The 26,152-nt window shown below is 40.8% G+C and overlaps 1 protein-coding gene across 34 annotated transcripts in view; it reads right to left on the bottom strand.

Annotated features, from left to right (window-relative positions):
* The window catches only part of NRXN3 (neurexin 3), a 1,053,186-nt gene that overhangs the window by 653,746 nt on the left and 373,288 nt on the right, over positions 1–26,152 (bottom strand). For 29 of the 34 annotated variants that reach the window (XR_012586787.1, XR_012586788.1, XR_012586790.1 and 26 more), the window contains 2 exons: positions 25,768–25,971; positions 17,572–17,598 (listed from right to left, as the gene is read on the bottom strand). Coding sequence is in view for 26 of the 34 variants with exons in the window: in XM_074585395.1 (XP_074441496.1) it covers positions 17,572–17,598; positions 25,768–25,971 (231 nt within the window). In the remaining 8 variants the exon portion in view is untranslated. The remainder of the gene's footprint in view (positions 1–17,571; positions 17,599–25,767; positions 25,972–26,152) is intronic. The other 5 variants (XM_074585425.1, XM_074585426.1, XM_074585424.1 and 2 more) reach the window with 1 other exon arrangement.

Here is a 26,152-nt window from a genome sequence, read left to right as displayed (position 1 = left end):
TCTAGACATTTCCCTGAGTGCGAAGAAGAAAGCGATCTGAACAGGCGTTCAGTCACAGCTGAAATGACATTTCCCAATGTGCAGGCCAAAGGGAAACTACACTGGTGTAAGACTCAGCAGACCATTTCACAGGGTAAACAGATCCTACTGCTATGGCACAGGGCCAGCATCACCACTTACCTTTTACTTATAGAATTAATTATTTTTTAGGACACAAGCAAATTTTAGCTTTAGTATTTCTTCTTACAGCAACAAAGCTGTATTCTTACAAGCATAATTCAATTTCCCTTTTGCTATTCTGATGTAATTTTTCAAACCTGGGTCAGAAAACTAACAAACATGAGAAAACCCGCACGTCTATTTAAACTTATTTTGCTGTATCACATACAGCTTACTTCATCAAAAGTAGGATCAGCATTATATAAAGGCAACATAGTAAAATTAGTATAATCACCATCAAAACATGCTTTAGGTATTATAGAGAAACCAAGTAAGCAAACCACAGCTCTTGCAGACTCAAACAGCTTAAGCGAAATATAACTTCAGCAGCAGCAAAATGTTAAGTTGAATGCAGTGTTGAAAAGATGCATTAAAAAGTTCAGAGTGGGGTCAGAGTTTGCCATGTAAGTAAGGTAGCTATCTAGTCCTGACATGTAGTAATGAAAGAAGCAAAACATCACATACGGAGAATATCATAAACCAGGTAATCTGTTACCCCCTCTGCAGACATTTCAGCCATCCAGAAGAGAGAGATATGTAATCGTGTGCAAGAGTTATGTTATTTATTAATGATAATCTCATTATTCTGTCCTAATTATTCTGCCATCTTTATGGAAATTATGACTGAATCTTAAGTATAGTGCATAAATCCCAAGCCTATAAAACTGTACATACTAACCACATTTACAGCAATCCAATTATTGTTAGCATAGGAAACTGAGCATTTGTTTCATTTTTGTTTAAGGAGCAGGTCCGTCATTTCTCACTGTTTCTGAAGACATAGGCAGTGGTATAAAAACCACAGTTATCTCTTTCAATGTGCTGTTATGGAAACTATCTACAAAGGCTGGCAATTCAAAGGAGAAGAGAGAGAAAACTGGTAATAAAGCTTTCAAATATCATGGTAAAATTTGATCATCTATGAATAGAACATTGCACACTTATTCTTGTAAATATGTCTGTATCTTCCTGCTCATTTAAGTTCATTTTCTTTATTTCAGTTTAAGCTATCTTTTTTTTTTTTACTGTTTTTAAGTGTGGCATTTTTTATTGAATTGATGGTATCTGTATCTAAATAACTACATCTAAAATTACACATATCCCATGACTGTTATCTCTTTCAAGAAATTCCTTGCCACACATAAAAGGGAAAGATTTGCTTGCCGCGATTCCACCAAATTGCACCAGCAGGAAAATCTGGCCTTTAATATTTTGGAAAACATTGCATCTTACAGCAGTTTATTACTGTAATGTTGTGGGTAATAAACGGGAATTCATTATTCTTTCACATGCACTAAATATGCTTGCACAATACCTTTGTACTGATGATATTAAAGCCATTACAGACATGACTTCAGATCCTAAAGCTTTCTAGCAAGCAGGTGACTGTTATTAGCAACATAGAACTGGAAAACCGAAACACAGGTAAATAAATGACTTGCCCAAAGTCTTGCTGCTGCTGAGTTATGTAGAGATTACTATTATCTGGAGACTGTTGTGGTGATGTCAATTTGAACAGTCTATCCAAAGCCTCAGTGTCACAGCAGTGCACCAGACAGCCAGCCAGGAGGTGCAGGCGGCTCTGGATTGCCCACCAGAGGAGGCTGCCTTAGCTTGCAGCTCCAAACCTTTCTCTGGAAGCGCTTAGTGCTCTCCACTGACTAAAGAGAAACTAGTCTCAGTAGACCAAATGCTGACTAAATTTAATCATTAGACTAAATGTGACTGCCCATAGAATTCCTCTGTGCCTTTTATACTTGTATTCATTTGGATAATAAAATCTTCAAAGCAGATTCTGTCTCCAAGCTGTCCTGTAAAAATATATGGCTGCTTGTACATGGATTACTTATCAGCAAGAACTGAAACTAGGATCTTCTGTTTCCAGAACAGAGGCATTTAATATCAAAACAGAAGAAGTAATATCCTTCACTCTGAGGGCACCAAGAAGATGTTTCTATCAAAGCCAGGCTAGACTATGTGTCTACTATGTCAACACATTGGTATTTTTCTGATGTTAGAATAGATGCCAGGTAGTAGTTGGGTTCTGGGTGTGAACTGGTTCACCTATTCATGCTGCCTATTACAAATACTCTGGTCTCTCTTGCCTGTGAACATACAAAAGCATACATTCTACACACAGTGGAATGCTGTGGAAGTGAGGCAGGACTCGGGAGCCTCTAGCCGTCTCTAGCCACTGTGGAGATCCTAGAAGCTATAGACAGGATTCTCACAGTGCTGGAATAAAATAAGTTTGAAATGTGGGCCAACCAAACAGGAACAGAAGTGGGACAGCGGACTGGTCACTAAAGTGATTTATAAACAACTGTCGCTATAGACTAACAGTTCCCACTGAGCTGTACTGCCACAGCACGATGGCTCCTCATGGCCTCTTCATTTACAGTATTCTTAAACTAACAGCAAGCAGAACAATGTACAACGCTGCAGTCACCACCTGATTTTCTGTTGCGAGATTTTCTTCACTCAGCGACAGTAAGAACCGATGCAAACTTCCCTACACTCTCTGATGCTTAGGAAATAGGGTTTGGGTTTTTGTCACGTCTGTATTTGTAGCCCTGGAAATTGTACACTAGAGAGTTTCTTCGGAAAAAGCTGATCTTGAGATGTGGTTTCAATGCCTTTGGGAAATCTCTTCCTAGATTTTCTTCTCCTCTGCCCTTGCAAAATCTGTCCAGGTTTTACATTGGACCTACTGCAGCTTCAGAAGACCTACTGCTACCTGGAAGCAAAAGATCTGAAACTACTGTCACCTGAGACAGAATGCAAGGAGTTTTTTTCAGTACTGATACAATTAGCAGTGTTCACAGCTCCTGGATATTGTTTTATCCCTAACAGACCAATTTCCAGTATACTTGTAGTCTGAAAAGCAGATAAGCACCTTCCTTTCAATCACTATGCAGCCTGCAAATTTCCAAAAAGTGCATTGGGAATAAATGCACACACAGACATTTCTTACACAAGCAGAAGTTGGAGCCCTCCATATGCTATTAGTGCAGTATGGTAACACAGCGAGTAAGAAGGCGCGATCTTTCTCTTTGCTCATACTTCCCTCCCTGCTAAAAATCGTAGAGTAGCACCAGGGCTGAATAGCTGCAACAAAGCTTTCCCTCACTGTCAGAAGTGCTCAGATAATGGTGCTGTGTTAGGGCAGGGCTGAAAGCCCATAATGTCACTGCTATAGCTTCTGCATAAATGACTTCACACTCTGTCCTTCAGTAATTCCATGGGGATAGTAATGCCACAACTATTGCAGTCTTGGAAGGATTAAATCATCAGCATAAGAAGAACGCTCCAAAGATAAAAATAGGCTTAAGAACTCCTAAGAAAGGATTTTTAATTTTAAGCTCAAATCTCATCCCATTATGAAACAGAATCAAATATCCTTTCAGTGCTGTGACCAAAAAAGAGATGCCAAAACAAAGCAATACATTACCTTGCCCAATTGCAGATGAAGCTACCGTTCCCCCTCCAAAAAAGGGAAGTGGCTTAAAACATTTTACTATACATCCCTCCTTTAATTTATCATAATTGCAGTTCTATACATATCTGTAATTCTATAAATTCTTCTGCACTCCCAAAACTCTCAGGAAGGGGGTGTTTCTGTTACATTTCTGGCCCAATCTGTAAAAGTGAAAGCAAAAATCTTACATGAAAACACGTTTGTTCATGTTTGGCCACTGAGTCTAAACATGATGCAGATACCCAGAGGTAAATCTGTGGTAAGTTAAAACTCACTTTTTTGCATTCAAAGCAAAGTAACTGAGAGCCTCAGTTTTCTCAGACTAATAAATTTTTCAGATCACGGCAATTAACTCCCATGGGAAAACCTGATACTTTAGGTACACTGTGTGACTCAGAAGTGATCACCAAGACTGGCAATAACCCTGCCCACATGAAGACATACCTGTCCCAAGAACTCGCATTTATTTCATTTACCTCACAACAGGAAAAAATTATACAGTACCTCTCACTCGTCATATTTTCAGTTCTTAAAATTTCCCCTTAGTATTTGGCAGCAGATCTCTTAAGGATATGGGCCTTAAGACTTCATTCTTCACAAATGCTGAGTATCTAAAATCCTGTGAACATCAACAGGGACTGACTAGGCTCAGTACCTCTGCAAATTAGAGCTAAAGTAGAAAAAACGTCTTAATAACCTCCTAATGGACTGATGAAAACCATAGTTTCAGCAATCAAGAAGGCAGAAAGCTGGGCTCTTTTCCCCTTATAACACAGAAATAATTGACATCTGGAAACTATAACTAGAGGTGCAAGGAAGAGGCATAGATTTGTATTTCAACTCCATTTGAGTGAAGTGGACAAAGGAAGCTCCCTGGAAGGGCAAAGCAGAAAAATACCTCTCTCAAAATAAGGAATAAATATTTCCTCCTGACAATGCATTAAAGTTTACCTGAAACACGAAAGTATCTTTTACTTTTCTGTTTCCCATAGCAAGGGAGGGGGCTGGCACCCCTTCAGGGGAATGTCTTCCCACAACCCACCCCTCTGCACTCACACTTTGCAATTCGGTAGGAAACATCTTCCATCCCTTTGGCTCCCAAAACAAATGTCAGTTCCTCTGTCCTGTTTACAAACACCTCCCTTGCCAGAGTCACTATTTGTGCGGTTGTGAAACACACTGATTTCTCAGGTTTACCTTGACTCAGCTCAAGAAATATCAGACTGGATTAGTGGTAAAGCAAAGCACAAGATCGTCTAACAGATGTCTTTTTTTTTTGGTTATAAAATAAACATCAGACGCAATTCTAATATTAGCTTAAAATGGACTGCATCTCTATTTGTTTACTTACTCCTACTCAGAATTTCTTAAGACAGGTTCCAGCTGCTTCAGTTGAGGGTTTAGCTTTAAAGTAACATCTTATTTTCCAAGTATTGCCCTCAGTTTTTACAACCTCTGTATTCACATACGGCTGCTACCGTCCACTACAATCAAGTTTGAGCTAATGTGCTTTTAAGGATTTTACTTGAAATCAAGGCATTTCAGTACTTAGCCACGGAAGCCCCTTTCTGAATTCATGCCCAGCTAGTTAGGAGTGACTGAATATCAGCTATGCAAATACGACTGATGGTTTTTCCAATAGCTGGGTTTAATAAATATTTCCCCTACCTTCTTAGCCCACCTACCTGTCAGCTGCCCCACATCTATGCTAGGCTGTTCCTGCTATGAGGGATTATCCCCATATTCATATGAATTATTAGAAAAGACATCAGTTCTATATATATTCTCTAAAACCTCTGATCTCGGGAGGTGTTAAACATTTCTACAGGTATTCCATATGATATATATTGATAAGGATGTTTTGGACATGCTTATACAAGCACACTTTTCTTATTACTTCAATCCTGATCTTAGCTTTGTCAATGGCTTTCCCGAACCATACTTTTTGAACCAGATGCAGGTGGCAGAAACAAATGTTTTAAATACAGTACATTGTGTGGATTTCAGCCCTGGAAAGGAATACTGAAGTTAGGATGGTCTGATCTGCTGCAGCTGTGAGAGACACAGAACAGTAGTGTCTCCTACAGCCTGGCAGAGGCTGAAGAGTCCCCTCAGTCTCCATTCTAGGGTTGCTCATAGCATTTAAGCCAGAAAGCTTCAGCTCCATAGCATCAGCTGTTTTCATCTGAGACAAAAAGGAGTAACTTCAAGGAAGCAGAGCATGCGGTTGTTTCTGCACTGATTAGCACTGGCCTAAGGTACAGTCCACACTTTGCAAAAGTTATTTGCTCCTTACAGAGCACAACTGATACGCTCTATAGCCCAGAGCTACTGTCGAGTCCTTTTTGACACATCTCTGCCAATGAACACAATCTTCCTCTTTACTACTTTCAACACCGAACCCTGAACATACTTCCATCCCTTTCATAGGTGGGAAAACAACAACACAGCAAACACAAAACGAAGATACTGCTTTTCAGATGTATTTGGGCTGCTCAGCACATGAACTGAGAGAATAAACTAGAAAATCTCCAGCTGCACCACGAGATGGTGCTCAGCCCCCTCTGTAACAAGCACACGAAGTACCACCAGAGATGGGAAAGTTTGCTTGAACACACCCAATGTAAGCACACACAGACAGTTGGGCTCATAAATGATTCTCTCTATGCAGCCCTGCTGGGTACAGCATTCCCTCTAAAATACCGCTGTGCTGCTGGAGGAGTCACCCGGCCAGTGAAAAACTGCAAAAAATATCACCCACTGAGTCTGCTGAGCTGGAAACTCCAAATCTACCACACTTGTGGCAAAAATCTTGAAGTTTGGATAATCTTTTCAGTTCATTCAGGAAAATAAGCTCCATGAAAACTGAGGCGGGGGGAGAAAAAGAAAAAAGTCCTGCATTTTCATATAGTTTTCATGCTGCTCCATCTGCTCTGTTGCATTTTAATATGCTTGAAATAAACTGAAGTGTGACCGGTGAGAGAAATATTATAAACTTTGATTACAATGAGAACTAATCAATTTTATTGGCGCTGCTTTCAATGGCAATGATGATTTAGGAAGAAAGTTTCCCTCAATCTAAAATTATCCTAAGCAGCAAAATGTCATAATATAATAAACTAGAAGCAACAAACTTTCATTCTTTCTGGTATAACAAAACATGGAAGTAAATGAGGCTAATTTTCTCCCCATCACACAAAAAAAAAAAGAAAAAAAGAAAAAAAAAGAAAAAAAGGGCAGTGATATTACCCACAGTTGTGGCATCAAGTATTTTGGCAATTCTAGGACTGTGATCAGTATTTTCATGAGAGAGACCAAGGCTGTGGCGGAATAGGCTATGTAATTGGGGTGTATGCAATTACTGTTAACACTGTAATGGTAACTACCAGTATGTGATTTGGCCAACTGTGTACTGACCTCCAAAAATCTCAGTGGTCATCTACAAATGTGCTTCTTTACTTCCTTTCCTGTACTGAAGTTGAATCAGAGTTGCTACGTGATATTTGATGGCATCTTCCACAGTATAACTGGCTACATTTTCGCAGCAATGAATATTTAATTTGTAACAGCCCTTACAAACTCCTGCCTTCATTCACTATCCTGCTGAGAAATCTCACCTTACAAGCCTACAAGGAAAAAAACCCTCTCACAGTTCTACAGCTCTTTCAGGAAGCTTCTCTGCCATTGAAACACTTTTATATTATTTCTGCTTTTAAAAAGGAATGATGACACTCCAGCAGCATTTGCACCTGCTATTTTTCCTGTTGCACTGAAGGTGCAAACCCACTTTATTCAAATTAGACCCTGCACCATTATAAGCTCTGCAAGACGCACAGATCTTCGACTGCACACACCAACCGGAATGGAGGGAATCCATTCAAATCTAGAACCCTTCGCACACACGCAAAAGGACTTGGGTTTTGGGACAATGAAATATCAAACATATGCCATCTTCCCCAACTCAGCTACGAAAAGTTTGTGGGTTTGCATGCAGCAGAACAATTTGGCAAATACTGTCCCTCCTCTCGAAGCTAAGAGCTAAACTCCGAGAATTCAAGAGGAGCACCATGTTAGATAGAAGACCTGAATTTTGTTTAAATGCTTGAATGCTGTAAGAATATTTTTCACTAGGCAGTTCCAAAGATGCTAACAGCTTGGTGAAGGTGGGAACAGCTTGCAACCTGAAAGCTGCTGATGTGAGTCAAAAGCAATACCAGCTACATTTCTTCTTTTCCCTACCAGTTCAAAACAGTGGGCCGATGTCCTGGTTCCGGTGGGGATAGGGTTAACTTTTCCTGCTATTCCATGCCATGTGAGCCACGCCCACCCTGAGCTGCCGGGGGAGGGGGCAGGAAGTTGCTGCTTAAAAACGGGCTGGGGCGTCCCGGGTCCGGCCGGTCGGCGAGCGGCGGGGAGCAGCGGTTCTGTAATCGCGTTTGTATATTCCCCTATCCGTGTTGTTGTTGTTGTTGTTTGCATGTTCCCTTTGCTGTTCTGTTAAACTGCCTTTGTCCCAACCCAAGAGTCTTGCCTTTTCTTACGATCCTTCCTGTATTAGGAAGGCACGTGCGAGCGGCACGTGGTTCTTTGTTGCCATCTGAGGCTAAACCACGACAGCCGAATAATTTCAAATAAGCTTCCCCTACAAAAAAGGGGAATAGAAAACACCCTAATCCAAATGATGTCAGCATGACAACAGTTTCTTAATACACAATCAAACCCTTACCTGAACCTACTCTTGCATTAACAGTTAAGTAACATAATAACCTCCCTGTTTTGTTTCAAGCTTGTTGGTGATTCTCTACTTCAAATTCATGAGAAAATAAAAATAATATGATATCCTTGGATGATTAAAACTGTACCTGGTGATTTGACCTCCAGTTCACGATCAGGCCTGAATACTGTGAAATCCACCAAGAGGAAAAAGCTATTTTTCCATAATGAAGTGTGCACACATGACTGTTTAATATAGCAACCACTGAAGTGACACGAATCAAAAAGATATTTAACTGGGAAAATGACTTGAGAAATTCTCTCAGGCTTTCTGACTTTCCACATTCAGAATGAAAATGTTCAGCATATTGCATTTTCCACTAGCTAGAAATGGTTTATGATGATATAAAAAAATCTTCACCACTGATGAAACACATCTGTGGTGTATCGGCCAGGTTCCTTGTGATGTCAAGTCTTCCCATGCACTATATTCCCTTTGCACAAGACAAGCAAGAAGACAACAACTGTTTCCTTGGCTCTGAAACCCCAAGAATCAGCTTTTCTTGAGAGGAGTAGAAGATAAGCAATTAGAAGAGACGACATCACCGCTGAAAGTTTTGCTAAGGGCAAGTTTCCAGAGATGCAGCCGCAACGCGAGCTTGCCATATGCACCATATACCAGCGTGCACCAGCTTGACCAAGCGAGACTCTCTCTGGGAGAAGAAGGGTTCTTGTTCTCTCGCGCTCATTCTGTCCCTGCACAAAGAGTAAATATCTCTAAGGTGCTTCTTTCAGAGGCAGACTGCAAACCTGCAGCTCACCTTTCTACAGCTTATTTCAGAAAGGCCACAGTTCAAGCACAGAAGTAGTGAAGGATGTTTCTGAAGTGAACTTCTATCTTGCTCCTCAAGCACCTGCGTGCACTTGCCGTTCTTTGCTCCCTGAGAGAAATTTTCAAGCAGCAGTGACTTTTGCCAGACAAACCAGCCTTGCCGAGCAAAATACAGGCAATGTGGTTCGTCATGGTGGCAGAAGGACTGTAGCTGTCACTGTTGAAATAGGTGGGTGGTGTGAGGACTCTTAAGCATGGAAAAAAGCTCCCAGCTGTGGAGAGGCAACTTCTCTCTGTCATTATCAACCCTCTCACTATTCATTTGTGGAAACAGTATCCAGTATTTACGTCCTAATGCAGTCATTGTTTGATTTTAAGACAGTCAACAGCCTGACATGTCTTAATCCTAGAACAACACATTTAGTACTGCTACACAGCTCCTTGATATTACCACTCACAGAGCAAGTTTCCTCAAACTTATTGCATTGTATAGAAAAAGAAAAACCAAGAAATGGAAGAAGAAACGACCAAATGCATGATGCCTGGACACCCAAGGTGACGCTGCTTCAGTTTACTTTTGGCCTTCTATTTCACTGTAAAGGCAGCAAAAGCATTGCCTTTTTAAGCCCTATAGCATGATGTCCACAAACTTTGAAGGCTCTAGTTGCTTCCTGAGTGTACTGGATATGGCTGGGAGGGAGTTAATTTTCTCCATAGCAGCCCACATGGTGCTATGTTTTGTATTTGTGCGCGAAACAGCATTGATAACACATAGGCTGGGGGAGAGTGAGCGAGCAGCTGTACAGTGCTTAGCCACCTACAGGGGTTAAGCCAAAACACTGAGTGCAAGTGATGACACCTGAGCTGAAAGAAACACAAATCAATTTATACAAAGAAAGTGGCCAAAATAATGAACTGAGAAGGCTACAAGTTTTTCTGTCATAGCCATTATTTTTTTTTTTCCCCACCAGGCATCCTGGCTGAGATCCTCCAAACATTGCAACAGGAAAGGAAGCAAGACATCCTGTTTTCCTCAGACATGAGAAAGGAAGCTTGTATTATAACAACTGGTGGATAAGAGAAAAATACTGCTGACCAGCAACTAGTTAATTCAACGTATCATGAAAACAAAACCCAGCATCACATGACTTCAAAAGTTCTTCCTAGGTCACTCCAAGGTTTACCTGCAGCATCTTTCACCACCACAGAAGAAAAAGAAAAATAGTTAAAGAACACACCAACCTTCTCATATTCCATAATCTTTTTTATAGCACCGAGAATCCCAATATTTAATTGAAATTTCTAACAGTGACTGACAGGGTGACTGATACGGTTGTTTTGACTCTCCCCCCCCTTCACAACAGTTCTCATTTTTAGTTATAATTCCACAGAAGGGGTCAGAGGCTACACAACTTGAAAATTCTGTATATAAAAACATACAGTACAAAGACAACCTTTCAAGAAGTGGCACAGAGTCAAGAAAAGCTGCTGGGGAGGGAATGATAGCCAGTAAACCGGCATAGCTGTTTTCCAAAAGCAGGTCATTGATACCTGACAAATGACTGCTGAGTTTCCAAGGTTAGTTTTCTTTCCCATTAGATCCCACCGCAGTAATTTAGTTAAAAATAACGCAGAATGCGTTCTGCCAAGCTCTGCTCTCAACAGCACTATCTCTTCAAACTGATGACCTTGGAAGACCTGCTGAAGTCTCTCCCTGAGCACTAGAACAGAAGAGTCAAAATTGAGACTTTCAAAGGATGTGACAGTTTTATCTGGAAGACGAAGGCTAACTGCTGCTAACTAAGAGCTGGGGCTAGGCTGAAGTCTAGTAAACATGGACTTGCATTTGGAGCCCAGATTTACGGCCCCTGAAGTATTCTGGGATGCAGGGACCGTGTGATACCACAAACTGCAGTTTAGGATTGCAGAAATTAATTAATTATGTCACAGCAAAACCTTAATCTTCATGGCACTGTCTGGATGAGGAGGATTAAAGACACTATGAAAAGCTTTTACTCATTACACCCAGTGTTCTGCACCCAATAATGCAAATCACTAGAGCCTCTCTACCAGTCACTCCTTATCCAGTATCTTTTGAGCTTTAAGGCTCACTGATTTGGCCTTAAATTTACTGATAAGGTAGCACCCAACATAACAAGCAGTGCATGTGCTGATTAGTGTTTGCTTTTCTTTTTCAACTACTCAAAGTCTCATTAGAGATGTTCTCTCTGGGTTGTTCTCAGACAAAATTAATCACATATAAAATACTCACTTCCTCCTAGACCCTAAAGCATGAGTTCCCAGTTTCGTGCCAATTTTCTTTGAATAAAAGAACAAAGCGGATGTTCTAGCAACTAATTACAGAATCTAATCTACAGAAGACGTACTGTCTAGACAGCAGTGAAGCAGAGCAGCTTCTCATATGTGCTTCACCTTTTGCTTCTCCCCAAGATGGAAGATGTCCTCATGGAAACCAGCCCCAAAGGGTCTTGTCCTCTCCATTGCAACTGGTAACTGCATGGACTTTGTTACTACCTTTTTAAAATAAGCTCAGGATCACTATGCCACTTTGTAGGGGTACCAAGCAACCTCTGAATTGAGAGTTTAAGCCAAGAGGTTTTTTCCCACTGGGACTTAGACTGGACTTGAATCAAGCAAGTCTGAGACAAAATACCTAACTTTGTAGTAGCTGCCCCAGGAAAGGGGAATTTGTTGGCTTCTGTGATAAAGCTCACCGTCACACTCACAAAGGAGCTCACAGAGACAACAGTAGGAGGGGAAGCCCAAATAATATCTTATTGGGTTACATGCAGGCCCATCACAAGGGGACATGAGGGCCATTAGAGTTCCAATCTGCACAAGCCCAGAGGAGCACGGGGCACAGTGGCAGTGGGAACACAAATCAAGGATTCCTCAGGAATGAACTGACACCTTGTCTGGGCCTCTCCCAGGGCTGTCACAGCAGAGCCATTAGCCCCAGTGTCCAAGCATGAAACTCAACACAGTAAGTCATCTGTAGCAGCTCTTGAGATGACCTTTTGGACTAAGGGAGTTGCTGCCTAGGGTGGGACATATGTGATGCAGGGGAAAAGCAGTTTAGGATCAGACAGACTTAGTATGGGATGTTTAGGGGAGAAGCCTAAGGCAGGAAAAGGGAGGAATTTAGGTGATTTGGGGAGGAAAAAGAATGGAAAAATAGAGGGGTAACAGGATAAAAAGGACTGGTCATGTGTAAATAGTGACTGGTCAGTACACTTGTCTGGCTGTACTCTGCGCCTGATCAGTGCAGTCCGTCCTGTCGTCTTCTTTAACTCCTTTATAACTCTTTCCCGGGTGAGGTCCCTCTGCGTGGATGAGGGTCTACAGGGGTGTGAAGACAGCAACCAGAGTCAGACTATGGGTCAGAGGGACCATATGTTTTGCTGCCAGAGACTGGAATGAGTGCGGGTCTGCAAGTAAATGTGTAATGACTAGCAAAGCACCTGCCAGGAATACATCTTCAACCTCTCAACCTAGGAACAGGGAGTGGCAGGAGCCTCACCTCTCTCAGGCCGTTGGATCCAGCATGGTATGCTTTCCTCTTACAGAGTTCTTGGTTTACCATCTGACAAAAAACCCGGACAACTGCTGTTTCATCACCTGACAAGAGGAAAAGTCTTCCAAAAGCAGGCTTGCTCCCTTCCTTTCTTCTGCATTGCTGTGCAGCAGCAGCATGAGGCCAGACCAGCACCCTGAGTCTGAGAATGCGCAAAGGTGGGACCGTTCTCAGCTAGGCTGTACAGATGCTACAGACACCAGCTTTGCTTTCACCACTACAATATGACATACCAATGACTCATCACTTTTCAGGCTGCGTAAGCATTCATTTCTTTCTGATTATGTTTAAATGGAGTTAGGAGATATTAAGAGTCACGAATATGTTGTGTATGTTTAATCACACCTCTTCACTTTTCAAATAATGTTTTCATGTTAGAGTACTATTAAGCTTTTATTAAAATGACAGCAACATCACTAGGAATCAGATAAGTGCACTTGGTTTTACAACATTTTGATTAGATTAGCACGGCTTCCTATTTGCTTATGATGATAGAGAAAAAAGAAACTTTAAACCTTTCCCAGAGAGTTACACATCATAGGTTCGTATTTTATGCTGTTACAGTGGCACTTACTAAAACAAAACATTAACGTTGCATTGAATTAAGGCACTAAATACAGTAAGCATGGCAACTGAGAAGGGAGAATCAATCTCATATTCTAGCTGTCTTCTACTGCTAGAAGTAGACTGGTCAAAGACCAGTCCAAAATTAATTGGATCTGAAACAACTTGCTAACCATGGGGCCTCATAGAGACACAGGATCAACTAGTAGTGATTGGACTGTGATTTTTCATCCTCTTCCACTTTTGCTTTTAGCAACACGTAAAAGAGGAGGATCACAGTTTGCTGAGGCTTCACAAGTCACACGAAAATAGGTTAACAGCTTGTCTGGCATGCTTTAGTGAGAAGAAGAGGCCTCATTATGAAACAACAGGCAATAAGACAGAAGTTTTTGCTTTCCCAACGGCACCTACTTTTGGAAGATCAAACCCCCCCATAAAGGTACTATCAAACAATGTGACCGTGACCACTGACAGACCACATAAAAGGCTTGGGAGAAGGAGAGAGAATTATGCCAAAATAAGTAATACAAGCAGTATCCTAGAAAGAACAAAAAGTGAAGACACCTCCAAAAGCTAGTAAATCTGCAGCACACAAAGCCCTGTCCTCCACACTTAATATTGGGTAGAACGCTGAAAACTGTCCCAATCTGGACTGATATGAAGTGGGGTCACTGAAAAGGGAATATGGAAATTAAGGACTAGATACCTTTGAAAAAAATGAAGAAAAATCAGAGCACAAGATATTATGACACAAACTATAAAACTACCACAACTTCAACTTTCTTTAAAATTAACTATGTATTTCAAGAAACAGTTTACAGGAGATGGACCAAAGAGCTACCCTTCTTTAGGAAATACTATTTAAAACCCCAAAATATATGTATACAAAAATACAAGGGTATTTAAACTATACCTATTTTCCCCATAAATCCAGCCAACAAAATTGTGCTATCTGTTATGTCTGCATCATATTGAGGAATCATTCAATGCCCCTTCACACAGTGTACTTCGGGATCTTGATCCTGCTTTTGATTGGGCTGAATTTACACTCAGAGGAAAAGATGTAACCACGCAGTTACATCTGTGTAAGCAACAGTACTGTTGGGTCCCTCTAAATTCAAACTCCATCAGTGTGCAGAAACAGATAAGATCAGTTTAGGTATCTTCAAGAGTGAAAGGAGAGGATGAGATGAGTATTAAAATAAATACCGAGAAAGTAAAAAATTGTTCCTCTTCTAGGAAATGATGTTAGTGTTCCTTTTCAGAACTGTGAGATATGACAGTGATGAGAAACACAGAGAGGGTAAGAAGAAATGAAGTGATGGAAAACAGTACTTTGCATCAGATATGCGACAACCCAAAGATATGCAAGTAAAAAAAGCCCTCAATCCTTTCAATGAAAATTAAGAGCGGCTATATTGAAAATTAAATGCTTACCTGGGACAATACACTAGACTCCTCTCAAATAGCATGAGGTGTGGTAGGCTCTTTAACCTACACATTCCACAAGACCACAAAAGTACAGCTCTGTTTACCTTTAAAACCATGCACCAGGTTCCTTCTATTCAGTTGGCAATGATGACTGCTTGACCTGAAACTCTTCAACTGATTGGGAATCCCATTTGTCAAGTTACTTTAAAACACTTGTGCTCATTTCAACAGAGCCTGGCAGACCCATCTGTATGTGGATAACTCCCTCTGCACAAGTAAATGTCAGTGTGCCTGCAAGAATGGCTACAGGGATATTTGGTCTGCTCCTGCCTAAACATATTCTATTCGTGCAAGAGTATACAGCTTTTCATCAACCAGTTCCCAGCAAGTTCCCTTCTAGAAAGCAGGACAGTCAACCCAAGTCATTGCAACAGGCAGCAACAAAAAATGGTGTTGGAGGGAGTAGGAGTAGATTTGTTCATTTTCAGGAAAGTATCATAAAAAATAAACTAGGAAAATCTAAAGTGTTTTAAAATAAATAAATAAATAAATGCAAACCTTCAGAGGAAGACTGTATTTAAAAATGCAACAGGCTCAACTATTAAAAATGCATGGAAACAAAATGATTCAAGATGTTTTGATGCTTATGGGGAAACTAACAAAAGCACTGAATTCAGACTGTCTTCCCACTGCTCTGATTATAGGATTCTCTTTTCCCTCTTTTTCTTTTTTGAATGTTTCTCCCGATTACTGCTAGATTTTGATTTGCATGAAAACCAGACCATTGCTCCTTGCTACTAAAGCTGATTTTCCACCTGACGATAGTCTTCCATAGCTAAGCCTTTAACAGCCAGCTGTCATGAAAAGCTGAAGATAACGACAAAAATATCAGATTGTTGTCCAGTACCAGAGGAACTGCTACGGATACTCAGATGACACGCATCAACAAGAACTATGGTGCAACCGTTTTGATAGAGTTACAGGCAGTAAGAGTATATGAACTCTTACGAAGCAAAAGATCCTATTTTTATGCAAATGTCCTCAGCGTTGCTGAGTAAAAACTGTCAATCTCAGTTAGCAGAGATTCAAGACACTTTTTCGAATTACCCACTCTATCTTGAAATACAGCAAATGCAGTGTTAAAACTTTGAAGAGCAAAAGGAATTCAACAAGAGCTGTCAAGCTTTGAGTCATACAGGACTAATCCCACATAGCCCTGCAATAGGAGTGCAGAAGGCTGCTGCTCTCAATGTTGTGAACTCATGATCAAGCTCCTACAGCATACCAGGGCTCACAGCTGGAATAATCACACATCAGCCAATGCTTTGGCTTGTCCCTGGCTACAGGCTCCCAGGGACCCCTTCCCAAGACCAAGAAACTAATTGCTTCCACTTCCCTGCAAAGTAAGATCTCAACCACCTGGCAGTGACCAGGAGGGAAAGCTGATCTATTATCTGCTTATGTGCGTATTTTTTTTTTCTATTTGCAGCCACAGAGAACCTTTTAAATTTTGCAAATATTGTACACACAGGGAAAAAAACCAAACAACTGCTGTCTGTGCTCTAACACTACAAATCTACGCTTAGTCCAAAACTATGTCAAAGCTGTTAAATAAACTGCTTTAGAATAAGATTTTCTTGGTGCTGCTACTATTGGCTCTGCTACTTGAAAGCTCTATGTTTGCTTTTGGGGCTGCAACACACTTCTTTCTACCTTCCTGCTAGCTTGGATGGGGCTCACTGGTGAGCAAAAAGACCACGGCCTGTAGAAAACACATGGACCATCCTTGCCTTTTCATCCTTTGTAGCATTTCCAAAATGATGTTTAGCCTTCCATAAATCTTTCCGCATTAACACAGAAGATCTGCCAGTTCAGGAATCTGTTTTCAAGTAACATAAGCCTCAAAGCACACTTGAGAGTTAAACAGGTCCATTCTTTGGGAAGTGCTTTTTACTTTGAGGACTACATCAACTTCATGCAGCTCTTTGAAGTAGAACAGAAAAGATTTTTGTTTGTTCAATCAGTCTAGAATTGGATATGATCTTTCACTATTATTTTTCACAAAGATTTTATAAGTCATCTTCCCTACTTTTACAGACTGAAAGGGATCTTCAGTGACCCAAAGATTCATCTGGAATTTATTATAGAAACCTAAGAGTGGTAAATGCTATACAAAAGGTTATCACATAACTCTGATAATACACTCAAAATCTAAGATCTAATTTTTCCTTCTTCTATACACAAATAAAAATGGCTTTGAATAAATATCAGGTTAAGTTGTCACCATTCTGAAATAAATTGCGAGTCTGAGGTGGGTTTAGTTTATTTTGTTTTTTAAATGTGCATGCCTTTTTTTGTAGTGGAGAAGTGCATACAGTACCTGTTGTTACTCTTACGTGGTTCTTTAAACGTTTTCATAAAGACAACAGGTTACTAGTGAAACATAATATCAGCTCATCAGGTTCCTCAGGTGCTCTTCTGCAAAGCTATGAAATAACAGTTCATCTCCTCCTTGGAGAAACCTAACACAAAATTTTCACATACAATCACCGTAAGGTCTTCCCTCCTCCCCCACAGCTTCGTATCCCACCCAACCCTTCAATTTCAGAAGACTTTTTTTAAAAGAAAAGGAAAAAAAAAAGCAAATAAAAGAAAAACAGCTTATAAAACAGCAAAGAAAAGAAAGTTATTTTAATATATATAGAAAGAGAACAAAATGAAACTTGAGGGAAAACTTACTGGCGTTACAGTTTATCCTGATACAGTCTAGATGGGGAAAAATAAATGAAAGATGAAATTGCATCCTTCAAGGTAACAGCTGCAGACATCCAAAAACAATCAGTCCACCCTTCCGGGGACAGACACACGCAAAGAGATGTGGCCATTTTATACTTATATACAGTCTGAACAAGTTCGGGTGTGGGTGTATATGTACAGTATATTCTACATAAATACCTGTTACATAAATATATATATATACACGCTTATATATATACACATATGTATAGAGAGATATACCAATATACATATATATCCACATGTTGACGCAGAAAGCTATTTTCTTTTTATAGAAACGTATGCATCTAAGAGTATCTTCTACTCCAGACCATGAACTGATGTGAATTACAATAAAAAAATTGACAATTAAGACACAAAAATTCTCCCTCAAAATGCAAGTCATACTCCAGTGTCATTTCACTTTTTAAAAACCTTTAGCAATTTCTCTGAGAAGCTTGAAGCTCAAAGTCAACCTTTACACTTGGTTTCTTTTGAATTAATTCGTATTGTTATTGCATAAATACACCATCTGTCCAACATAGAATACCTGTAAAATCAGCCTATGAGATTTGCTGGTGCAATATTTAACCCTTTCCAGCTCTCCCAAAGACAGACCCTCTTCTCATTCCCCCAGTGGCAGCCCAGAACACTTAAAATGTGCACAGACACATTTGACACTGTCCATTCAGGCGAGGAAAGGGTTAATATACTGCCCAGTTGTGTCCTATCATAAAATGGCCACTTGCAAACAGCTAACCGCACGAACGCCCAGCCCAGATTTCAGCTAGTTCTGGAGGTTGGGAATACTTTTTTTTTCCCGCTTGGCAGGGGGAATGAGGATTTCTTTCAAAGGTCCCCAGACCTGCCAGCTCCTCAAAGCCCAATCTCGTCTTGCTGTCTGAACGCTAAGACTGAATGGGATGCTCGTAACGTTCAGGGAGAAGATGAAATAGGCAGTGAAGTGGCAGACCTGGGAACCTTTGCTGGCCCTGCTTCATTCACAGGTTACAGGCAAGGGAGGGACAAAGAGGGGTACATGGAAAGAAAAATAGAGTTATGCTTGTGGAATCTAGTAAATGGTAACTGAGGAGCTGGAACAAAGAAAACATGTTGAGGTAGGGGAGCCTAAGCTAGAGGGCTTCTGAGCATTGCTTCTCTCATTTAACACACTAATGCTCAGCATATCTCATGATACAACCCATAAGAGGATCTCTCATTTATAAATGCCTACTTACAGTCTTGTGAACATCCATTACTGTGGTGTCTGACACGGGTGAGAGCTACCGTATCAGTGCTATTACGTATCTTGGGCCGTGCCAACCTTCTCTCAGGAAATCAAGGCCAGGAATAATAGCACCATGCTACTGGACACCCTGTCTGGATAACTAAAGCTTTTGACCAGCAGGGACGGTCGTATTTATTACAGAGATATGGCCCAGCAAGAGAGATTATACAGAATGGCAAAGAAGTATAATGTAGTTTGCTGCTTAACTGGACCAATTTTATGTTTACTCAGACAGATGCAGGAAAATTATTTCAGCAGCTGAAACTAAATGCAGCTCTTAAAAAATGAAGGAGGGGAAAGAATAAGAGTCTATAAATAAAGAGCCACCATGAGCAGGGGCACACCAATCAGGAGCAGCATAGCCAGAGAGAGCCTGTTTTCAAGCAGAACTTCTCTTGAGAAAATCTGGGTTTGGTTTTGTGCGATTAGGTTTGTCATGTGTCGTCAACCGCAACAGAAAAGTGGGAGCAAACAGCCCTGGAGCAATTGGTACGATCACCATACAGTGGTGGCTATATCCCTCAGAGGAGTTGGGTGGGGTAAGGGGGGCTCTGAAGGACATGCTGGGGAACTTCCCTCTATGACCTGATGGAGAGGAGTGAGAGCATGAGCAAGAGAGACTCCCAAGTCGCACTGCAAGCAAGTGAGATCAAGAGAGTTGTTACAGCTGGAACAACAGGGGAATATCATATAGGCTAAACAGTAAGCGTGCTGGAAAGGGAAATACGGCTGGTCCTCAACATTCATCAAAATTACAAACTAAAACCATTGTTGTGTTACTGATGTCTGTGCAGAAGTTTTGCATTTTTAATTTCTTTGCAGAAATACCGAGATAACTACATGTCCCAGGGCTTAGCCCCAGGCTGAGTCACTCACTGACTGCTCCAGGGGAAGGGATCGATGTTTCGATCAGTGTAGCCCTTAACCTGGCTGCAAGATTTTCAAAGGACAATGAGAGACCAGGTCAGAGAGGGGGTTGTACTGACAACTACCATGGCACTATCAGACCTCCAGACTCTGTGAGCGCGAAGGCTCTGCAATGCCATGCAATGGGATGCCAGGCAGAAGGGCACTCCAGAAGGACCAGCTCCTGAACAAGTCTTGGTCCAGCTGGGTCAGTGGGGCAGGTAAGCGAGGGCATCTGCCTGTGCTGCTACACCAGCACCACCATACTCTCCACACTACCTTCAAAGAATAAGACTTGGTGTGGGTTTTTTCATTTCCTTAATTCTGAGTCTTGCCCAAAGCAACCAAAATAAATTTCTAATCACTAATACATGAAGCTGTTTTCTCCCTCTTACATCAGTTTAGAAAGGAAGAAAATACCTATTTTCCTCTAAGCTAGTACGACACTACAAATTCAGAGCAGAGGATGCTCTCCCTGGCAGTAAAGTGCAGGTTTAGCCTAGTCTTTGTGCTCAGAACAGCAGCAGCTGGGGGATTCAGGAATAATTTAAAATGCTGCTTGGGATTCCTCCTGCACTGTACCAGGGTTTCTGGTAATCATCATCTGGGGCTCTCGGCACTGGTACCGACTTCTACTGATAGGATTTGCTTTATTTAGTTATGGCTACATTCCGTACTCAAAAGAGGTTTCCCTTTGCTTTAGGTTTTGAAGATGAGTTATGTTGAAACAGCTGTAAATCCAGTCACCTGCCGGTTCAGCAACTGGATGAGGAATCTGGAGGACAGCGGCAAAGTGAGAACACAGTCTGTAACCGCATGGGGAGCAGGATGAGCTTGAAAGAACTTCTGCAGTTACTTTTTTTCCATTATGATTCCCAACGTAATCCAGAAGGTGCTTCCTTAGTGCTCAGATGGAACATTTTCCAGAGCATATCACCTGAAAAATGGGCCAAAGACCCTCTTCCTTGGAAAAAGTTAAATAGCACCACTGCAATTAGCTAACACTAGGGATTCACTGCTTGAATGGAGATATCTTTAGTAGCAGCCAGAACCCTCTGCAAATTAGGCCTGTATTTTTTACCATTTGTATCTTTGTGCCTGAAAATAGTGACATTTATTTGACATGCTAAGGCCCCGGGCTGTTTGTTCCTTGAATCAGGAAAGAGAGTCACCTTTGTTGTGTGAGGATAAAGTGTTTGTTCCTTTTGATGAGCATCCACATGTGGTAATGGAAGAGCACTTTAAGGCAAGACTAGGACAAGAAAGATAATCAGGGCCTGACTGTTTCTAAGCTCACTCTAGGTTGGGAAACCGGATGACGTGCACACTCTTACCCCATGTTACTGTGTGGCTCCTTGCCTCCCTCCTATTTGCACGCAGTCCGACTGCACCCTCGTGTAACTGGCACCTGACAAATATTTTTGTGTGTCTACGATAATTTTAAAAAAAAAACAGAAAAATCAAGAGCACTTGTATGTCCTGATTACAGAAAAAATTTATTAATGAGAAACCATGAATGAGCATACACTTGCAGGTATGAGCATATGATTTGCACAAAAGGAAATCTGGCATAAGAGTTCACATACATTTAAAAAAGAAAAATAGAAAAATGTGCCTGCTCTGTATGTACATAGGAATGACAAAAGAAACTTTGCATTTTGGAGAGGCAAATACGCCTTTTGACACCCCTGAGGACATATCTCAGGAAAAGATAGGCAAGAGGGATGGTTACACCTCTTTACAAGAGAACTGACTCAGATTAACAGGAGGCAGGCAGTACTTTTTCTAGTCACCAGTGACCTGAAGATAAGCCAGGCCAGGAAGAAAAAATCCTGAAATATGATTTAATAAAAGTCAGTGACACTATAACCCTCACGCTCATCAATGGGAGGAAAAAACTGAAGGTGTATCTCCCTATCGAACCAGCCATTTCTTTCCCTTTCTGCACATCTTCTCAGCACCAGAAATTATTCCCAAGCATGTTCCAAGCCATGATTTGCTTCATTTTTCTCTCTCTCCCCTTCCACTCTAGACCCATTTCTTCAAAGTCCTTCTCAACAGAAGTGAGATCTGCATCACATTTGGACTTCTAATCTTCACACAACAAACACTCAAACTACTGTGAGACGTGCTGTCAACATGCAGATTGCAGGGCCTCGGGCACCTATACGGCAAAGGTCTGAAACAACTTCCTCGCCCCTCTTTCTCCAAGAAATATTCATCACTGCTCTTCCTTTCCCTTCCACCCTCTAGAGCAAGCACCCAGCCGCCCGTGCCCACCCACGCCTCCTGTCCGAAGCATCTATCCCCTTTTTGGTTTGGACGCTGAGTGCTGAGGAGGTGAGTGGGATATGCCAGCCCCTGCAGGCTGCTCTGTACGCTCTGTTCTCAGGGCTGTTTGCTGTGCGGGCCGCAGGCTTCAGGCCTTTGAAGGGTTGAATACCATCTTTTGATTTACCATGGCTGATGGGGTATGGGAAAGCTTTACAACTGAAACACACAGAGGAGATTTTTTAAAAAAAAAAAAAAAAAGAAAGGAAAAAAAAAGAAAAAAACAACATAGGAAAGACCTTAATAACCACAGAAATGATAACAAGTAATCAAATGGAATAGATCAAAGAAGAGAAGAAAGAGACAGCTCTTAGTAATAGTTTTAAATGACTTTTAAGAAAAGCACCATTAAATAACTCACCACTCAAAACAGTCTTTGTTTGCACACATCTGTCATGGGTTTGACACTCAGGGGGATGCTGACATGTAGCTCGTCAGCACCGAGCATACTCAGCGTCTTCAGAGGTGGTGCTAAAAACCGTTCCTCACTAGGAGGGGATTTTGGCAGGGTCAGATGATGAAGATTTCGTTATCGTTTGTGACATTTTGGCTATGAACAGTCTCCTTAAAGAGTTAGACGTGACTTATAGTAAACAACTGAAAATTAATGCCTCTAGTAAGGTAATTCCTCCTCAAATTCTGTTTCTTCAACAGCAAGGTAACTTTGCCATTTTGATAGAAGGAAAGTCCTCTTTCAAGGAATATATATGAGAGCTTTATAAATCTGAAGAGAGATGAAGCTCAGTCCAGGTTCCAACAGTCTAAACTACCCTTCTGTTGCGCTGGACACAGATGGAAAGTGCTGACACATTTCCACTGATGCAGCCTGTAGTCACTTTTGGGGGAAAAATCAACCTCACAAAAGTTTCCAGCTGAAAAGCTAACAAATCTGGCATACGCACTGCTTCAGTCCCTGCAACTACAAAAACAGCCTTCAGTTAACACAGGGTTTGGTTTACAGATTTTGTCCCTGCATTAAACCATCCATGACACACCTATTTCCAAATGCGTGTAGACCATACGTCAATTCTTTAGCCGTGTCTTTTAGATGCCAGATAGTAAGAGGTGAACAGTCCACCTCTAGGCTAGGTGATGGCATAACAGACCCCAATGCCAATCAGGCACACAATGTTGACAGGCCCTGAGGGAAAATATTGTCTGCCAGCACGATACAGGAAAAACTGGAAAGGAAAGAGTAAGCTGTAAAAACATTATAAGTATATTCAGGGTAATCTAAATATGGCCTTCTTGTATTCACATAGGGTCTAAGTCTAGGAGGCCCTGAACACCCAAAAGGAGAAATTCCTCCTATTCTCTTTGATTTTAAAGGAAGATGAAGATAGAGCAAAATCAAACAACTGGTACCTTTCTCAGAAGAAAAAGTGACATTTTTTTATGAAGTCTGGCAATTTTCATGCTGTAGTACTTTTCATGTGGGAGTATGAAAGGCAATAGAAGCAGCGCTTACTAAAATACTACCACATCCCTGGCAGGTCGCAAAGTATTATCTCTTCAACAAAAAGAGAAACTAAGGCATGTAACGTAAAAGAATTGGCTCTGGGTTACAAGGGGGTAGTGTAGGGCTAAGCAGATACTCAGCTGCCCCATCACTTCTCTGACAGAAGCACACAACTGCCAGTCTTCTAGTGATTAAGTTTATTCTCTGAGAAGAAAACGGCTAGAAATAATTGCCAGTAAAGAAAACAGTGTGGAAAAAAATAATCTCACTTTGCCAGATTATTAGCACCAACTGTATTAGATCACAAAAAAATGTAGACACAGATATATACATATATATATACATGCACTGGAGTTTTGTGAAAGATTCTCTTTGCACATGTAAGCATGCTCAACAGCAACTCTTTTGAGCTGTTCTCCAGAGAAACCCTGCAAATCTATGAAATTTTCCTTCACTTAAAGTTAATATAGGCAGAGATGGCTATCATCAGAGTGCTGTTTCTCTTTATTTGAGAAGTTACTGTCGTAGCTGAATTTGATCTATTTCTTCTGTCATCTAGGCCAGTCTGGATAGCACAGCAACTGCTCCTGCGCTAGCTAGACACTCAATAGTGCTTTACAATTTTTCAATCAAGCTAAAAAACGCATACATATATATATATATTTTTTCCAAACAGGAACTCTATAACACTGCATTTTCTTTTTTTTTTTCCTTAATAAAAAGCAAGGGTTTCTATAGCCAGTTAGATGCAGACTCTTTGCTTTTAAGAGATATGAACTTGTTTAAATGCATCTTTTTCTCTTCACTTTCTTATTCCAAAAGTAGATATTAGGGTCTGACTTGCATTTTTTAAGCCAAAAAGACATTAGAAGCATTTCTAAAAAACAAACTAGTTCCAGAGGACAACTGCTGGACAACATACTGCCCAGGTGAGGATGAGGACCACTCAGGCTCAATCATGGTGCAGCAAGACCTTGATAAACTTGCCATATCTAGGTGGGACAGGATTTAAGAAACAAGAACCACTACTACAGGTATGGGCGTATAACACTTTTTTTGCCCTCTACAAACAAAGCCACTACGTGGTTTGCTCCTGATATCACCATAGCAGGGCTTTGAAGATGCTGATAGTTAGCTCAAAAAATGTGAAAGCTTGTTCCAGTGGGGCTTAGAATTTTGAAAGCTGACACAAGCTTTCACAGACCACGCACAAATCTTCATATAGAGTACCCTACATATTAGAAGAGGTTTAATATTTCGCATTATCATGATAGTTCTGCCTCTTTGACTCAGAATCTCTTCTTAGTTGTATTCCTGGATTTACAAGAAGCAACAAGTTGCATCACTGAAAAGCAAAGGAAAGCTTCAGCTCGTTTATTTAGATTCTTTAAAAAGGCTATTTGTCATTTGGTACAATACTTAAAGACTGGCAAGAAAAAGCATTGAGGCTAATCTAACAGCACATTCGCTCACAATTTTTTTTTTCATTGTTGCTATTGTTGGACTTGTTTCTAATTGTCTTCTTTTTTATTATTTTCTGGGAAAGTGTAACTCTAAGGAGACAGAACACAACCCTTTGGGATCGGAGGGGATGAACTTATTATTGCCTTCATTTTAATAAAGAGACAAACAAAAAAACCCAGGTTTTTTTTGCTAGATATAGAAAGCCCTAAAAGCTGAAACATATAGCAATTAAAATATAGAAATAATTAGCAAATTAGTAAAATAAATCAAGTTGTATCAAACGCTGCCAAATTCTGTAAAGGGCATGGGAATCCCTTGCTATCATATTCATTTTGCTTCCCTCCCACATTTGGAATTGACTGTTTTGAGTGACGCTGGATGAATGAGGGATGTAACTGATCAAAAGATGGACCAAGCAGCATGTCTCACACAGAGCTCACCAGTCCCAGACCAAGAAAGGAAACTTAAAAACTTGAAGACTTCAAAACCAACACTGTCCATAACGAAGAACTAACAGCAAATCTTCATGCAGCAGTGCAGAAGAGAATTTCTCTCCGCAAGAGAATATCATCATGAAGGTCTCAGCAGTTATTTTAAAAATCAGTCCAATCCAATCAAAACAACAGAAATTAAACAAAATGATTTAAAAAAAAACACTAATCACAAGCCCAAACTAAGAGTGAAGGGGCAGTGGAAGGTTTTTATACGATACCTAAATTGACCATAAGTTTGACACGGCCTCCATCTAGCTCCAGGCGCAGAGTGTCAGCAGAGTCTCGTGAGGTGGTTGCCATCAACAGCCCATAAGCGCGCTGGGACATGAAACGGAAGGACACGTCTTCTGCTTCTGTATGCATGACCATAGGCATGATGATCTTCATGTACATGCTGCCATCATAGCTCAAGATAGAGGCCTCTGCAAGGAATGAGCAAACAATTGCAAAAAATGAAAAGAAGTTATACCTTTGTGCAATCTCCACTGCTGAAGAACCCTGACATCTATCACAGAGCACTGTGTTTACAGAAACCATACCACTCGCCATACCATAGTAAGGTATGTAACTGGGGAAAAACACAGCAACTGCTTAACTGCATCC

Source organism: Larus michahellis, chromosome 4 (assembly GCF_964199755.1).
Source record: "Larus michahellis chromosome 4, bLarMic1.1, whole genome shotgun sequence".
Classification (NCBI taxonomy): domain Eukaryota; kingdom Metazoa; phylum Chordata; class Aves; order Charadriiformes; family Laridae; genus Larus; species Larus michahellis.
The sequence above is the reverse complement of the archived record's forward strand: the minus strand, read 5'-3'. Positions and strand labels throughout refer to the sequence as shown.